Source organism: Xiphophorus maculatus, chromosome 17 (genome assembly GCF_002775205.1).
Source record: "Xiphophorus maculatus strain JP 163 A chromosome 17, X_maculatus-5.0-male, whole genome shotgun sequence".
Lineage (NCBI taxonomy): Eukaryota > Metazoa > Chordata > Actinopteri > Cyprinodontiformes > Poeciliidae > Xiphophorus > Xiphophorus maculatus.
The window spans coordinates 6,827,567-6,846,838 of NC_036459.1; the positions used below are offsets into that span (position 1 = coordinate 6,827,567).

Below are 19,272 nucleotides of genomic sequence, written 5' to 3' on the forward strand. Positions count from 1 at the left end.
GTGGGTCAGGTTGAAGAACGGATAAAAGAATACCACCAGTGAATGAATGAAAATAAAAATTAACTTTCAGGATGGATCATGATACTTTCATGACATTTTGTGTTAAATATGAGGTGAACTGACCCTGGGAAGCAGCCGAATGGCCTGCAGGAGGCGCTGTCTGTGGGCAGAGTTCAGGATCCCTATTTCCAGCAGGTCTTGGTCCTCCACCACATTGCTTCCCTGTAAGACAAAAACAAATTTAAAAAAGGTTAGTCACTGAAACTGACCATTTGATCCTCATGACAGAGTTATCTGGCAAAATAAAACCAAAACAGCTTTATTTATGCCTAAACATATCCAAAATAAAACAAACACCAGCTGTTGTTTTGGTTTTTGGGTAGCCGGACGAATCTTTAGACAACCCTGCAACTGTTTCTGCCTGGCAGCCAGATAAATTAAAGAGTTCCTGTTTAATTTGCTCTGAGAGAAGACTTCTTCCCTCCATGATCAATCAATCAAAAATATGCTCTAACAAAAACAGATTTGATATATTGAAAAAACAGCATATCCATCTAAAAACGGCTAATTTAGCCCTTAAAGATTTAGAAAGTAACCCATATTTTTATTAAATTGTACAGGTTAAACTGTCTCTGCAAAATAGTTTTTAGCTGATTTCTTAAATGTACATTTAAATAATATTTTTATTTGACTTCAACAGCTTTGACTTAATTAAATTATCAAGTGGTGGTTAAAAGCCGACTCCTGTAGAACATGGATATGTTTCAGAGTTAACATCTTGTATTTTATTACTACAACCGATTCAATAAACATCTCATAGTTGTGCTGAAGAACTTGTCAGGAGGCAGTCCTGGATTTCTGGTGTAACTCCGTCACCAGGAGGTCATGGTAAATCAAATTCAGAAACTAATTGCATTCAGAAGATAGAATCAGTGAAGAGTCTAGCTGTGTGTATTTTAATCTCAGAATAAATCCAGCTGTTTTGTGAAAGATTTGTTATGAATCTTATGAATTGGTAAAAACCAAGAAGCACAGCAGACAGGTGAGGCAGATCCTCACGTTTTTATGTGCACACCTGGTAAAAACGAAGCCACTGGTTTGTAGCTAAAAACCCATGGTGGACTTTTATCAAAGGTTTATAACAAAGTCTATCAATCGGTTAAAATGGTCTAGTTAAAGTACAGACCTAAATCTAACTCCATTTAGGTTTTTGTAATAACACTTTTCAAAAATGAAAGCATGAATTTATGAAGCAATACTTAAAACCTAATCAGAACCACTACAAGAACTACCTCAAAGTCACACTTTTCACACGAAACAGGTCCAGTATATTACAAAGTAATGAAATTTCATTTTTCTACATTTAATTCTTAATTATACAGAACAGTGGGGTTCAAACTTTTTGTCATATAAGCCAAAAATGGCAAATAAATGTAATTTTTTCACTGCTTATTCAATTAAACAAATTCAAACGATATTTTTTTGTTGGAAAGTGAAGTTTGCATCATTGTAGATCCAAAACATTAAGAGTTTTTCACATTGTTAAAAGAAAATCATTCAGTTTATTCTCAGCAATAAGCTCTTAAAAACCTTGCTGGTTTAATAAATTAAGCAAAAGCAGATTTGAGTTCTCTAAAGTCTGTTCTTAAGTAGATGTCAGTTGATAGATGTTGTATGCCATTACAGAAAATGTTAATTTGTTAGTAATAGTTTTTATTCATCTGCATCAAACACCTGTTGCACATTGGACACCCCTGATGCAGAATAACTTTAAACTTAGTACATTAAACAACATTAAGATCAACTATCAAAAAGGCAAAACATTAAAGTCCACTTTTCTGAGACAGTATTTCTCCAAATAAACCAGATTACAATGAACGAAGATACATTTGATGTGATATTTAAATCAGACTAACACCAGAGCCTGTTTGGGTCTCCTGCAGCGTTCACCTTTAATTACTCCAGCAGGAAGTCATGAGAGAGCTATCAGTCCTGCCCCCTCTGGAGAGGCAGAGAGGGTTCACACACATAATTACAGGATTCACCGCAGACTGGAGCAGAAGAGACAACTCTGGCAAAGAAACATCATCAGGAAAAAGGACGATGATGATTAAGAGACAGATCCAGGGAGGAACGGAGAGCAGCCTGAGGGGAATCCACCCACCAGTAACTCTTAAACTGTCTGCATACTGGTCAGGGATGCAATGATTAGATCTGACTTCAAAAATCATTGAAAACATAAAGAAAACATTTAAAGTAAATCCACTTAAAGTTTACTTTTGAAATAAACAGGTCACTCTAAATCTCAGGCATTTTCAGAAATTTTTGACTTTTGATGTTTATTAAAATGGCCAAAATGATGATTATCATCATTTTTATGATGATATTGATGATGATTATTAATAATTATATAATTAATAATTATTATTATTATTTGATGATTATTATTAAGATTTAATAATGTGATTATTAAATCTTAGACACAACTTGGTGATCCAACAGGACAATGATCCAAAGTGCACATCTAAACTGTTTAAAACACAAAGATAAAGATCTTTGTGTTGGACTACTTCGCATAAAAGATTAACAATTTAATGTTGATAGATATTTAGCATGTGAAATTTCAGCAACATTACATTCTCAGTGTATGTAAACTTCTGAGCAGCACTGTAAATGCTGCATGTTTACTTTAACAAGACCTGCATAGTTTGACAAGCTTTCAACATCAAGAAAACAGACGACAAAATCTGGATGTCGGTTGTGGCATATAGGAATAAAAAATGTAATAAAATATTTGAGAGCAGAAGTTTGGACTCTTTTTATGTAAAAACAGAAAGGTCAAAAAAGAACAAGCAGAACTCTGAAGTTACATCAGGAGACTGCAAGCTGTATATGTGGAATAATGATCATTTAGACGACGACGACGACGATGATGATGTAAACATCACCAAAAAGAAAATTTAAAAAAAATCAGCAGACAAACATAATCAGAATATACAACTTATATTTCTACCTAAAAAAGAGAGAAAATTCTCATGCAAATTGTGGTTTAGCATTTCAACAGTTCAATATATATATATGAATGTTTTAAGATTTTACTATTAAAAAAATACAAAGTTTGGAGTATATGTATTTAAATGTAAATCTAAATACATAGATTTACATTTAAATACAGTTACTTTGGTATTTTTAAACAGTTACTTCCAGAAACAGTCATCTGATGCTCCTTGTAGTAGAAACAGTAGTAATATTCTGGATAAAGAGATGGATCATAGCACCACTTGTTTCTGCAATAAAAAAATTAAAAAGCAGTGATTTGGTCCCAAGATGAGAAATTCTGTGAATTTGTTCTTCTGAAGCAAACAGAAAACCAAATTATCTAATTAAAAATCAGTAAATGTTTTCTGTTTTTCTACCACTAAGCCACACGTTTTACACCAAATACCTGACGCTACTTTTTGAACCGACCATTTGCTGGACTAGTGGAAAGAATAGTTTTTGTTTTAATCTTATAGAGAGTAATGCAGAGGTGGAAACCTTTCAAAAACTTATTGTACGTTAATATTTTACGTTATTGTTTTATTTCACCCCACTGCGACATTAGACAGTCATCTGAAACTTTTCTGCGGAAGGTTTAAAACATTTGCACACATCAATGATCCCTTAAAGCCAAGGTACGTTCTCAGGGAAAAAATTAATCCAAATTGATCTCCAGGGCTCCCCAGGTCTGAAACCAAACTAAGTAACCAAAGGCAACAGCTGATTGGGCTCATTTTGCAGCTGAACTTGTGCTGGCTTTCTGCTTCTGCGTGTTGCGCGCCGGCTCCTCTGTCAGAGGAGAGCAGCTCACAGATAAGCTCCCAGGCTGATTAATAGAGGTGGAGTCACCGAGCAACAACTTCACAGCAGAATAATGACTCTCGGAGCGAGAGCGGAGTAAATTGTTGGAGACCTGGATGCTGCGGTGGAGTGTGGATCTTCAAAGGCATGACTAATTGCTCCCTGCTGGGGTCCTGATGCGGAGAGATGAAGATCCTGAAGGTTTCCTTTCTTTATCAAACCTATTTTGTCCACTTTGCTCCTCTGTCTTTACATTAGCTCCGTCCATTCCTGGAGTAGTTCTCAGGAGTGGAAAACATGCTGCTAGATCAGATTTTCCTTCAAATTCTTTCTAATTTTAGGTCAACAAATTCTCTGTTAAAAGCGATTTAAAATCAGGCATATTTGCAGAGCACTAAACCAAAGGAAAATCATGACTTCCATCATCATCATAAATGCAGGGTTGTCTTTTCTTCTAGTTTATTTATTCAGTTTCTGCTTTCAAGAATGTCTGCCTTGCTTACAAAATGAAGTTTCTTTAACCAAATATAGCGCAATATAAAGTACTCACTTCTTTGGTTGTTTTAACATCTTTAGATCAATAATAATCAACAAAATTTGTCTTTTGTAAAAAAAAAAAAAATACAAAAAACCCTATAATAAAATGAAAACTCATTTCTACAAAATAATGACAGTTAAACAAAAATATATAACATAACACAATTGACTGCATAAATATTCACCACTTTTAAGTCAGCAGCCATATTTTTTTAATGAAAAATAATTTATAATAGCAATAAAATAATAAATCAGGGACTGTGATAAAATAATGCAAATAAAATATTTTGTAAGGTTTTCTTTTTCATCACATCACATTTATAGCAAGATTTTATTCTTCATTTATATAATTAAAAAAAAATGTATTTATATTTTCTTTGGTTCTTTCTTCAACAGTTTTACAAAAAAACAACGCCTCAGATTAAAATCCACAAAGTTTTAAGTTTGGTTTGAGCATCATAACATTTATCTTGTAAATTAAATTTATGTAAAAAAGGATGTGTATATTATCAGGTTGACTTTTTTTTAATCTTTAAATGTTAAGGTTTGTAGTTTAAGAATAGAGTATTTATGTCTATGGTATCGAAAAGGATTTGCTATCCTTATGGTTCACTTTTTACATGTTACATATACAAAACAACCAGTTCCAGTTATTTTTACCCAAATATGTTTCTTGCTTTCTTTTGGGGTACATTTCCAGTTTGAAGAGGTTTTGTCACTGTGGGATTGAGTTATGAACTGTTAAAAAAAATGTAAAAACTAAGTGCATTGAGAAATATGATCCAAACGGAATATAAAGAAATCTAAGGATGACCAGAAGAGACTAAATTAAAGTTTTCTGCACTCCTAGAGACTCAAAATGTATCCAAGGGCTAAAAAAATAAATAAATAAATTGCATAATGTGTCCCATTTCAAGCAAGGATCAGTTGATAATATATGCAGCTCTCAGAAAATAAAAGAAATAATAATAATAAAAGATTTTTATGGCATTAGTTGGCTTTACTTGACAGCAGCTTGATGGGAAGATATACAAAACACATGAACATTTTTATGAGCCTTCCTATAAATTTTTGAGAGCAAATTGATCCACTAAAGGAAATAAAGTATTTATAGAACCACAAAGGAATGAAGTAGCAAAGAATGTGTACAAGATGGGCATTGGTAAAGCCAAACAGAATGCTATTAGTGTATCTGATTTTTACACACAAAGTTCTGTTGGTTGATGTCAGGCGTTTCTACAGTGACATCATTTCAGATTGGCCATTATCTTGTGTCCTTCAGAAGAAATGCAGTCAATACTGTCCACTCCTTTTTTATTTGACCATCAATCCAGCCTCACTGGCTGGTCCAAGCGCTCGGACACACCCACTTTAACGGCCCCCTTTAGCAGAAGACAGTAATAGTAGATTGGATCGCTGTGCTCATTTACATGTGCACTCCTGCAGCACATACTTTCTATTCATACAGAGGCACAGATGAAAATCGAGGTCAAATTCATTTGCAAAAGCAATCAGGTCTACAGATGAACTTGAACTGTCCCTGAAACAGAGGACGAGCAGCTCGGACTTTTAAATCTGTTGACTTTTGTGGTTTGAACTTGGCGTTTATCTTAAATTCCCACCACTGTGTTGCGACAAAATGAATTTGACCCTAAACTTAAAAGGAGCTGCACTCAATAATAAAGGGTGTTCTGAATTACTGAGATATCACTGCAGGGCAATTTAGGGAGTAATTTTGAATTTAAGCGACAGAATAGGCTTGTTTGGCATGTTTAGTCATGAAAATGACAAAAAGGCTCTCCAGCAAGAAAACCTTTAATCCCAAGAGCGCTGCCACTCAGGAGGAAATCTTTGAAGTCACTATATCTACTGTAATAAACCTATTTAGAACATTTTCTACACCCAAGAAGCAACAACAGGAGGTGAAAAAATCCCCAAATCTCCATAATCCACAAATAACGTCTGTCATCTGCTGCATATTAGGTAGCAAATCAGTCATATATATACATAATCAAATCAATGGGGGTTAAATGGAGTAATTGTTACTTTCTTGAATGAAAATACATTCCAGTGTGATGTTAATAGCTGCTGGAGTGATTATTCTGTCTTCCTAATAAGATATTATAAAGCAGGAATGTCAAACTCATTTTCATTTTGGGCCATATAAAAAATATGGATGTTCTTAAAGGGCCCGTTGTGCCATGTTGTATTGATAAAACCAATTCGACTGTTAAAATATCAATAAACAGCGGTTTGTTTCGGCATTCAGTAAACGTTTCTTAAAATTAAATAATATTGAACATCTTTTCACACTGATCAGTCCATCCAGGACTTTGTGGTGGTTTTTGTGGGGGTTTTGTTGGAGTCAAAATTATAGATTTTGTGGCGCTAATTTAGAAATACACTCCTGATCAAAATCTTAAGACCAGTCCAAAAATTGCAAGAATTAGCATTTTGCACCATTGAATCTTCAGAAGGTTCTAAGTAGAGCTTCACAATGTTAAAAGGACAAATCAGTGCAAGAGACAAGAACATTTGAGCGGGGAATCGTCTGAAAACTGCATTTACACTCAAACATGATTTCTTCAGCTGATCAAAAGTTTAAGACCATAGTCTTTAAAAGCCAAAAGCTGTGCAAACATCTGGATTCCATGTCATTTTCTGTGAAGTCTTTACACTGTCAAGACCTCCTGATGGCAAAAGCAAAAAAGCTCACTGACTTTGAACGTGGTAGGATTGTTGAGCTGCATAAGCAAGGCCTCTCACAACGTGCCATCGCTGCTGAGGTTGGACACAGTAAGACAGTCATTTTGCATTTTTTTAAACGATCCTGAGGGTTATGGAACAAAAAAGTCAAGTGGTAGACCCAAAAAAATTTCACCAGCTCTGAGCCACAGGATCCGATTGGCTGTCCGTCAAGACACGGGACGATCCTCTACCCAAATTAAGGCCATTACTGGTGCTGACTGCAGCCCAATAACCATCAGACGGCATCTGCGAGAGAAGGGCTTCAGAAACAAAAAACGTCTTCAAAGGCCACGTCTTCTTCAACGCCACAGAATTGCCCGTTTGGACTTTGCAAGGGTGCACCAAACATGGGACATTAAAAGGTGGAAGAAAGTTGTCTTCTCTGATGAGAAAAAATTTAACCTTGATGGTCCTGATGGCTTCCAACGTTACTGGCATGACAGGGAGATCCCACCTGAGATGTTTTCTACACGGCACAGTGGTGGGGGCGCCATCATGATTTGGGGTGCGTTTTCCTTCAATGGAACAATGGAGCTTCAGGTTGTGCAGGGGCGTCAAACAGCAGCTGGCTATGTGGAGATGTTGCAGCGGGCATCCCTCATGACTGAGGGCCTTCGTCTGTGTGGTAATAATTGGGTTTTTCAACAGGACAATGCTGCAGTTCACGATGCCCGCCTGACAAAGGAGTTCTTCCAAGAGAATAACATCACTCTTTTGGACCATCCTGCATGTTCCCCGGATCTAAACCCAATTGAGAACATTTGGGGATGGATGGCAAGGGAAGTTTACAAAAATGGACATCAGTTCCAGACAGTGGATGCCCTTCGTGAAGCCATCTTCAACACTTGGAGCAACGTTCCCACTAGCCTCCTGGAAACACTGGCATCAAGCATGCCTAAACGATTGTTTGAAGTCATCAACAAGAATGGTGGAGCTACTCATTACTGAGTCCTTTTTTTGACACTTTGCTTCTGTTTTGGGGGGTTTTCGGGCTTTTTTGAGCTATGGTCTTAAACTTTTGATCAGCTGAAAAAAATCATGTTTGAGTATAAATGCAGTTTTCAATTAATTCCCCGCTCAAAAGGTTTTGTCTCTTACGCTGATTTCTTCTTTTAACATTGTGAAGCTCTACTTAGAACCTTCTTAAGATTCAATAGTGCAAAATGCAAATTCTTGCAATTTTTTGACTGGTCTTAAGATTTTGATCAGGAGTGTATTTGTAAGGAATTTCTATGATATGTATGTGTTAAACGTGGTTTTTTATTAATCGCTGTATTGATTACGAAGTATAACTTGACATCAAGGAGGCAGCAGTCATTTAAACCAAACGTTTTTGGCCAATTTTGAGAAAAAATGTGCAGTAAAATCTGAAAAAAGGTGGAAATGTGTTGATTTTGTGTGAATTTTGCATATTTGTTCAAAAACTGGAGGGACTTGTTGGTGTAATTTGGAGTCTAGAGGGCCACATAAAAGGCTACGGCGGGCCACATTTGGCCCCCGGGCCTTGAGTTTGACACGTGTTCTAAAGAATCAGATTAAGCTACAGTAACACCACAAAAAACAGCTAAAATATATTGAAGACATTGTGTTAATATCCATAGGTTTTAAACGAACACACTTGTACAACAACAGCTGAAAATGAACTCTGAATGAACGAGAATTTTTTTAAAACAATCAAATTGAGCTCCATGTTCTTGAAGTACAATTGAATCTAATTTTTGGAGACATTTTTGGTAAAAGTCTCCATGATTACATCTGCACTATTTGAAAAATAGTGCAGATGTACTATTTGAAAAATAGTACATCTTACATGGATTTTTCACTAAAACATGTAACTAGAAATGTTTAGGATCTTCTAAAATTAAGTTTTTATGTTAATGCACAAACGGTTCAAAAACATTTTGCCATTGCAACAAAAGTCATCTAGATGTAGAATAGAAAAGTTGCTCAAGCAGCAGCAACGATCACTGCAATTTTTATTAGCAAATGTTACGTTAAATGTTAGCTGTAGCTCTGCTGTCTCTAACTTAAAGGTAAAAGTTTTTATTCCAAAGCAAATTCAAATCAAAGGTTGTTGTTCACAGTAAACAGCACTAACCATGTTAATCATGCATATTAATAATAGATGCTACAGGCAGTTTCAAATTCATTTTGTCTTATTTAGAAAAACGTAAAATGTTATTTTATAGTGATTAATCTCTCACTGCCTCTGACTCTAAAACTTCATGACCACCTGTAGCAGAAAGGCTAGAAGTCTGCAAGACAAGTTACAAAACATGATTGAAAATTAGTCCAAAAGTGCAGAGTTCGAGTTCAGATTTTTGTTAATTTTGTCTCTTTAGATATTTTTAATGATAAAAACATGAGAGGAAGAGGAAGCTAAGTTTGAAACGCATATATGAAATAAGAAAATTATATCCAATCAACAGTTTCTTGTTGACTGGAGCTAAAACAAACAGATTAACAGTTACCACATGTGGGGAAAGCACAGAGGAATAGAGAAAGTTGGCTTTTATGCGGTTGCCACAGTAACAGATGCAGGTCACTCAGAGTGGAGGACCAGAACACACACACATGTCTGCACAGATTTCTCCTGATACCTTTTGTTTGTTCTCATAACAGAGACAGCAACTGGCAATTAGTTTACATCAAACGGAAATAAAAAGTCAAACTTGTTGAATTTTTAAAGTTGGCTCTACCGCGGCCGGGGCCAATCTCCGGGGAAACTCGTACAGTCAGCATCCCTGTGCTTTGTGTCTTTCTGCCTTTGCTGCAGTTTCTCCCAATTTAACTTCATCGCATCTCCCCAGCCCTCCCCACTTCTCCTCATTTCCAATTTGTCAGCCTCTCACTGATGCACATCATTTTCTAATAAAAAGTGACCCAAACGAGATTCTTTCCTACGTCACAGGATGGGATCGCCGGAGCAAACCAAGAGGATCAGTCCGCTCTTGTACCCACAGGCTACAGGTGGTTGGAAGCACAAAATCTCAGCAAATACTACAATGAATGCGGCTCGATTCTGTGATGTGTGCAGTTAGAGCTGCTGGTGAAGATATGTTGAAGGATTTCTGTGCGTAGGAGGGACTTCACATGGCATCAGTAGGGAGAGGCAGCAGTGATTACAAAAAAAGACAGACAAATAGAGAGGAAAAGAATCACAAAAAGAAAGAAATATAGCCAGTTCTAAACATCCAGATGATGCAAAAACATGCAATCAAAAGAAGATGATTCCCATTCATCAAAATATTCAAAATTAAATTTAAATCATAAAAACACTCACCAAAAACTGGACGTTGTCGAATCCGTTGGCCAGCAGGTGGTTCTCGTACTGGACCAGACCGATGGAGTCCAGCCACTGTCCGACAGACTGCAGCGGGCAGCGGGGACCTATGAGGGGGTGGAGGGGCAAACGCTTCAGTAGGGAGTAGCCATCCACGCGGTAGCAGCGGCAGTCCGGCTGAGACAGCTGGCACTGCCACATCATGTTATGGCGGGCAAAGTGGCTATCGAAGGAGCCCGCCATGCTTTCGGACGAGTCTGTTGGCGAGGACGATTACAGGGGAGGGGAAGTCAGAGGGGGATGGAGGGAGGGCACAGGGTGAAAGGGGGGGAGGGAAGAGGCTAGGCAAAGGGCATGATGGGGTTTTATGGGGTCAGCATGCAGGGAAGCCAATCAGGTAAAGCGTCGATGTCCAGATGTTCTCAGAATCCAGCCAGAGGCAGAACGGGAGGCGGAGGGAGGAACTGAAAGTTGTATCCGTTCCTGCGGCGGTAAATCCTGCCAGAGATCAGGCCAAGTGTAGATCCGAGTCTGTCGCCGTGCAAAGTGCAGCCACCGCCGCCGCTCTCACTTCAGCTGTTGCGCTCACTCGCTCGCTCGCCCTTAGCCGGTGTGTGTGCGTGTGCGAGCAGAGAGAGAGAGAGCGAGCTGCTGCGTTGTAGATTTCTCTTTATCAAGTACTCCCACTCTCATCTGTATGCTTCTGCAGCCTCCTCTCTCTTTCTTCCTCTCTCTCGTTTTTTTCTCAGCTCTGCCTCCCCCCTCCTCACCAACTTCCCTCTGGTCTCTATCTTCCCTCAGCGGCGATCGACACCCTGCATGCCGTCTCTGCTGCTATACGTATATCTGCCTCACTCCGTTGATAACAGCCACAACAGTTGCAGCTTCTTTTGTCTTTAAGCCAGAATCCCTCCCACACACGCAAGCACACACATACAAAATTCTGAGTGAATACATGCTGTCCTGCATATGCACGTTTGCCTATGTTGTATGTGAAAGCAGCATTGATGGGAAGGTGGAGCTGCTTTGGCACAAACCAGATTTCTGGCAACAGTAACCATGGTTAGAAACGGCTTTGCGTTGATGGATGAAAGAGCAGAAGAAAAAAAAACAAGAATGGGGGATCAGGAGGCGGAGGGATGTGGAAGTTAATACAGACGAGAGGAGCTGCATGCAGAAAACAGATCATCACTGGAGGAGGAATCAGGTGTGCAGGTGGAGGAAAATTGTACTTTATGGACATACATTTTTAAACTATTCAAACCCTTAATTTATTATTTTCATATTACAACTGCAAACTTAATTTTTTGCATTTGTTATGATAGACAAATTGTGATCTGGAAAAGAAGGGATTGAATCATTAAAATCGTTTTTATTGCATTACAGCTGCAGATTTTTTCTTCCATCTTTGCACATCTAGACAATTTTTGTCCATTCTTCTTTGCAAAATAGCTCAAACTCATTCAGACTAGATGGAGACCATCAATTTGAAAGTCATGCTAGACATTTTCAATTATTTTAATGACTGGACTTTGACTTGGCCGTACTTCTGGATGAATATGTTTTGGTCTAAACCATTCTATAATAGTTTGATTTGTATATTTAGGTTTGTCCTGCTTGATGGTGACAACAGATTTTACTCAGAACTGCTTTGTATTTTTCTTCCCTTCAACTCTGAACAGATTCCTACAGGATTGAACTATTTTACAGATTTAAAGCAGATTTTAACCCTTTGTTACACTTTTTCTAATCCTTATTCCTGCTGTGTTCTCTAACAAATCTCTGAGGCATCCATTTAGGCGACTGCCGAAGCCTCCACTGTATTTTAGTCAGGGGTGCTGATCAATGCACTTTATATTTAGATTTTTAAGAAGAAAATTATAAAAACATGGACCCAAATTTAAAAGGGGAAAATCATAGAATTGAATTTCTATTTCTAATCATTTACTTCAAAAGATTATCTGCAATGGGTAACTGTCAGAAGGAACAAATTATTTTACTTAATGTTCACCTTCACTAGGAATCCAAGCTTATTTAACTGTGACGGATTCATGACAGTTTATTAGATAAGAATAATATATAATAACTGCATGAGGGAGAGGATGTTTTGCATTTAGAATATGCAGAAAAATTCCCTGTCTTATTCTACTTTCTACAAAAACACTGATGTGTCACAAAGCAAATGTTTCTCCTTCATTTGTACCTCTCATCCACACGACTGGCATTTAACTGAGGTAAAGTGTAGGATTCCTCAAAAATGTGTGGGCTTAGAGAGATTTGGAGAAATTATTATGTGAAAGTTCGCTACGCCCACTTTTCCCACTTAGACTAAGAACCCACACTAAGAATTTGGCACATTCACCTGTCTTTACTCATGACTGTCCCGTTAAAACTTCCATTGTTTTCTAAAAACGAGCAACAAATTTGTGTCCGCAAAATTCAGCCTATACTCCTAATAGTATTAGAGGAAGTGAAATAAAAACAAAGAGCATTTGGGAGCGGATGAATTAATAAAAAAAACACTTTTCAGATGTTAGAAACTCATAAAATTTTATAGAAAAGAGCCACATATTCTACACTTAAAAGCAGATGAGTTCATTAAGATAAAACTGTGAAGAAAGAAAAACTTTGTTTGTGTTGTTGTCACCCCCTGTTTAGTTGACTGAGTAGAAATGATTATACTGAACCATGAGTTGTTGAGTTGTTTAGCTAAGAAGCTCAAAAGTTTGCTTGTAATTTACATGAATATCCTGAACATTTTAGGAAATAAGAAAATTAGGAGAGTCAAGCTGCTTTTAGATAAAAATAAACCTATTTTTCAGATGACTGCATCGAGAAAAATTCAGTGCAACCCTTTCTTTTTATTAATTTGTTTGGGGGTTTTTTCCCCTCACATTTTTCTGCTTTCATCAAGCTGCACATCGGCGTATGAAAGTGAGCATTCGAGAGAACGACTGTGTGAATATTACTACAGTAAAAACAACAACAAAAACCCTGAGAGAAACTAAATAAGATCAAATTCAGCTCCCATTTACTTTGACCTCACAAATTTATGTAAGCTGAATTTTTTTATTCAATTTCATGTCTTAGTGTATTTCTCCCAGCTCTGTTTTCATATTCTGTTTTGATTACACTGGCTTTGGTATGTCATAAGATAGAGATCTTTTCCTTAAAATATTTTTTCTGTATTTATCTTAATTTGTGGCATTTCTATAGTATTCAAACACAATTGAGATACTTTGCCTGTGCTGTCAAGCCCAGTCATCAAGCTTTCTGGTTTAATTAGATTTAAAACACAAACTGAACTATTTATTTGAGTATTTACAAATGCCTGGTTCTTATGCTGATCTGCAAAACTATCTGATGGCTTAACTAAATATCTGCTCAATTTTGGGGAACGTGGTGACAGTTGATATAGTTTAGGTATCAATCTTGTGTTTTACCAGGATTTATTCTTTAAGTCACCCACACTCGAACACACTGGATGCTGTTTACCTGAGGTAACCTCCTTGGCGTCCAATCCGCTGCCGATCCCCGCGCCGATGGAGCTCATAATCTTATCAATCTAAACAGACGGGAAACAAACAGAGAGGTAGCAATGTGTACAGTACATATTAATAGGGGGAAAAGTTATTTCCCAGGAAAAAAGCTATTTCCTATTTCTGGATTCATGCGTCACATAATGTGATCCTTATAGCAGCCGGGATGCTGAGTGTCAGCCGGAAACTTTCAGACAGCTGAACCGAGATGAAGAGAGGAAGAGTGACTGCTGGCTGCAGCACAGTGGACATGCTGCTAACCACTGAACTGTACAACCTGCTCATTTGTCAACCAGGCAGCAGAGCCGCCATCCACAGAGTCTCACAAGCAGTGATCACAATCACATCCCAACAAGCTAATTAATCAGATCCGTTACACAAGGAATAATATATGTCCAGGACTTAAAAAAACATAGTTTTTTCTGAAAATTTAACCAACAGTAACAAATTTCCAGTACAGAAATGTTATATTATCTCCATGTTATGAACGTGAAGATCGTGGCTGACTTCACGGTTGTCCAGCTAACAGTCACTTAAATCATCCACGAGGAAGGTAAGCCACATAATATCACTGATAGAGAAGCTGGTTTTTCACAATACATTGATGGAAAGTTAAACGGAAGGAAAAACTCGTCTAGAACAAGAAACACGGACAAACCAAGCCGCAAGAGGATTATGAAGAAAACCCTATTTGACGGTAAATAAATTGGCACTGCCAAATATCCCAACGCAGATGAGTTTAAGGACAGATTAGATGCTACTGCAACTTATATATTTAATTATGTCAATGTTTTAAAACACCGCTCTCACTGAGAACATCCAAGCAGGCTTTGTTGCATACATTTAGTCTAAAGAGATATGCATGCTATTCTGTTTTTATTTTCTTTAAATAAAAGCATTTACATCTGAACACCATGAGAACGTCCTAACAGTCTATACCTAAGTGATAATTATTAACAAATAACTTCAGTAATTAGTAGTACATGATGTACAAATACCAAATTTGAATCAAAAATTTAATTTGCTTGAATCCTGAGGATCTTTTGTGACTCGTTTCTTGCAAATAATGCAACTCTTTCCATCTGCTGCTTTTAGATAACATTAAACATTTGATAACATTTAGATAACATTAAATTAGACAAGAAATGTTACCATAAATAGGAAAAAAAAAACAAAAAAACACTGATGGTAATTCATCAAGACAGCAAGTCAGGAGTTGCGTTGGGTAATTAATTAACATGTACGTGCAAATGTGGCACAGCATACACTAATGGGCTTTCACTCGCATCATTAGCATCATTTTAAAAATAGTCCAGGTTATTTATATGATTAGATCTGCATTTTTTGTTACATTTGCATTTTTTCCTTTAAAAAAGATTCGTAATATCTTAATATCTCTCAAAGTTATGTCTGTTTAAAAAAAGTAGCTGAATAACTTTCATGTCAGGAACTAAAACACAGCAGCCTTGACCCCTGACCTTTACCCTCCACAAATCAAACTACTTTCAAATATTTGGTTTCTCTCTGAAGGTCCAGGAACATTGGAGTGGGAACACAGTAAATTAGCGCTGTAGAAGTCGAGAACGTTTCAAAGGAAAGTAAATGATGCTGCTCGGTGCTGAGGCTGCAGTTTTCTTTCCTGCAGAGACCAAATGCTGATTTGCTTTAATCAATTTTATAGTAAGAATACACGAGTCGCAGCACAGCCACTGATCTGAATCTTTATTCCTCCTTTATTATCGCCATTGATTAGATAATTCAGATCTTAAACTGTCTGCATCATCTCACCTCCTCCCACTCGGCGGTGAAGGACGGGGTCCGCTCCAGTCGTTTCTCCGGGCTGGCTCCCTCTCTGGAGCCGGGCGTTCCTGGCCCCTGGCCCCGGGACCCAGACCCCCAGCTGTGTTCCTCCTGAAGAAAAATACAACACATAAAAAAAAACACTTTCACACATAACCTATGACTTGCAAAAAAAAACTTAAAAACATCTTTGAGCTTAAAATTCTTTAAAAAAAACTAAAAAAAGACTTCATCGCTAATAGCTTTATTTCCATCAAACGGAATATGTATTTTCTGTAGTTTATAATTTATTTAGGCTGAATTAAACAAATCTCAAATGAAGCGCCAGCCACTGGAACACTGTGGCCCAGATTCTTGAGTTATCTCATTGGCTGAAGCCACATCATAGAAACTCTGATTTATACACATGAATATTCTGAATAGTTGAAAATGCACCAAACAGGAACTTTTTTTCTCTTTAAATAGGACACAAATGACAAAATATTTTTTAAAACTATTGTGGTAGCCTTAAAGTCTCACATACTGTGCATCTGGAAAGAGTTCACACCCCTTTTCAAATGTCGTGTTTTTAATGCGGTGTCACAATTTAAGTGAATAATACACAAAATCTGCAACAATTTGGTTATTTAAACTGAAACTAACATTTAGTCTTTGATGACTTTCACTTTCTTCTGGTGAAGTCATGATTAAATTCACTGACTGTGAATACCAAAAATCCAATACCAATTAAATCTTGTCATCAAACAGTGCAGTAAGTAGATTTAAAAGTTTCTATCTAAGGAATGCTCCACATTGAGTCACTGACTTGCAGCATTATCTACCAGCGTTAAAAAATGCTGCCGCTACTGTGTTTTTCTGCTGATATGGTGGTGTTTTGGTGATGCAGAACATTCCTTTTGTTTTGGAAACTAAAGTGACATGTTTATAGAAAAATGGTTCTAAATTCAAATATTTATTTCAAATCTCAACTGATTTGTGAATGCTATGCTGGAGGAGACACTGGTCCGTATACTTTGGGAGATTTTAGTGATGTAGGAATGTTTTCTTTGGTTCTGTCAGGTAATACTACTTCGCAGTCCAAACATTTGAAAAATACTGGTGATTAGCAAAGACATAGTTTCTTCAGTGCTCTTATCAGCCTCTTGGTGGGATTTAATTTCTTCTGCTGATGGATATCTCATGGGAAGTTTAGTAAATCCCTTTTGTAGGGGAAATATGCCATATTAGATTTACAACAAGTTATGAGATGATTGCCTGACTTGACATTTTAAAAGGAGTAGGTATGATTTTTGTAACTGAGACTGAACAGAGAAAAAAGAAAAAAAAAGAAAAAAGGTCTCACCTGAATGGGTGACACAGCCACCAGGTTGGAATCGGACTTGGACAGAGACTTGGAGAGCTGCAGGTCCAACACGCTGCGTGGGACGGACCTCATCCTCCCCAGAGTGCAGGCTCTCTCTTCGTAGCCGTCCCTGACCTCGCCCCCCACCTGCTTCACCTGAAGCTCTGCTACGTCTCCGTTTTGTCCCAGGGAACAAGAGGACGGGTGGTTTAGTGTCGACCATCCACCAGGTAGGCCCGCCTGTTCACAGTTCTTGGGCTGAAGCTGGTCCTGATTGACCCGGGTGTGGAAGATGGTTCGGTAAACGACCTGCGGCTTCTGGGACCTCTGGGGAGACGATTTGTTCTCAGTTCTAGAGAAACCCTGAGAGGCTCCGCCGCCGATCACAATGCTGAACTCGGGAGTCTGCAGCACGCTCCCCTGCACCTCTGAAGAAGCGTATTTAAAGTGCTTGGGGCTATAAAGGTGATAAGGCGTATCCGGTGGCTCACAAGCTGGAGAGGATCCATGAAGGAGGCCTGCGAATTCCTCTGGGACGAGACTTTTTCTGTTTTCCCCAACGAGACGACTTGAACTGGAAGAAGAGCATAGATGGGGCGGGTCTCGCTGGTAGGTCCCGTCGTCTGCAGAAAAGACACGGAAAACTAAATTACTAATCTTCCTGGAAGTTACAGCTGATAATCATCTTCTGCCTACAGTTTGAACATGCCTATATGAATTAACACAGAATTGATTTATTTAAAAAGTGACCTTCATTGAACAGGATAGGATAGGTTTTTACAACAGATTCATCACATTTTTTGCACAAAATCATTCTTAGATAATGAGATTTTAGTCCGCTCAGTTCTGCCAACTTGCACGTGAAAATATATGCAATTATACAACCATACTTTGTTGAAAAGCATTAGTAGATGCTCCTGCGCAACCAACGAGAATGCAGCAAGTGGTTTCTAGACGGTAAGTCAACAACAAAACACTTGATTTTTCCAGCAGCCACTGTGCAGAGGAAGTGCTGGAGCTCTGCTGGGGCTGCTAGGCAACAGTACAGAGCCAGTCAATTGTGACTCAACAATCAAGAGGTTTTTGAAATGTTTAATTTTCCACACACCAAAAAAACATTAATTTACTGTTTTTTAAGTACTTGGGCTGTTTTAAGAAGCAGTAAAAACCCAAGTGGAAGTTAAAAAATATATATTTTAAATTTGAATTTCGAATAATAGATTACCTTTTATTAACTGAGCCCAACTACAATAATGTACATCATTTATTTTCTATATTACTTTGGCACTTTAGACATGTATAAAATGTAAAAAGAACAATAAATACCAAAGACTTATCGTATCATATGCCATATTCAGGCTATTAGTTAGCAGCAAGTGGATTATTTAACAGATGTTTTAGTGGATTTTGGGGTCAGAGTTCAAATAGTTTAAATAAATAATTGCACAAACTGAATATAACTTTCGAAGCTGCCTCATGCAGTCACATATGCAACATCTTTATAAGACAAAACAAGGCCAGTCGGTTTTTCTGAGAAATCCCCAGCAAAGTGACAAACTTAACCAACAGTGATTAAATGGAACAATAATGATGTTAGCCCTTGAACAGAGAGCCATTTCATTTCATTTCAAGTATGTGAGTGTTGTGTTTTCACTGCACCACTGTGCTGTCTGCTGTGTTTGAAAAGCACAAAGAACATTCATTAACAGCCCGCCGTTTACCAGGCCTGAAGATGAGACTCATTCTTCAGTGTTAGTCGGACTCGAAATGTCATTTCCAACAGAAACTAAAAGGTTCTTTTGGTAGAACTAATTGCATTGACTGACCAAGTGGTTAAAATTCAGCAAATTATCAGAATTTGAAAACTTCTCTTTGTATTGCCAACTTTGCCCTCTTTAGCAACAAATTGTTAGAGATCTGAGAAGCCGACAAACTGTCTGGGGTTTGATTTTTTGCAGGTTCTCACATTTAGCTCAGACAGGAAAACAACTTTTTTTTTATTTTTTCAATAAATGAGACGTAAAATGCCACATTTTTACACCCTAACCATTCTGTCAGGTCTTCACAACATTTATTTTGGTAAAATACAACACTGCACTTCATAAATCTTTCTAGTTATCCTTTTGTTGCTGATTTTAGGAAGTGTAGTGAAACATTTGGCTCCACTCCTCCCTTTGCTCCCC

At 37.6% G+C, this 19,272-nt stretch overlaps 1 protein-coding gene across 4 annotated transcripts in view; it reads right to left on the reverse strand.

The window, feature by feature from the left end:
- anks1b (ankyrin repeat and sterile alpha motif domain containing 1B) overlaps nt 1–19,272 on the reverse strand; it is a 187,679-nt gene that overhangs the window by 38,851 nt on the left and 129,556 nt on the right. For all 4 annotated transcript variants that reach the window (XM_014473658.2, XM_023350596.1, XM_023350595.1 and 1 more), the window contains exons 14-18: nt 17,090–17,712; nt 15,736–15,858; nt 13,904–13,973; nt 10,409–10,515; nt 124–222 (exon numbers count right to left, since the gene is read on the reverse strand). In XM_014473658.2, coding sequence (XP_014329144.2) covers nt 124–222; nt 10,409–10,515; nt 13,904–13,973; nt 15,736–15,858; nt 17,090–17,712 — 1,022 coding nt within the window. The remainder of the gene's footprint in view (nt 1–123; nt 223–10,408; nt 10,516–13,903; nt 13,974–15,735; nt 15,859–17,089; nt 17,713–19,272) is intronic.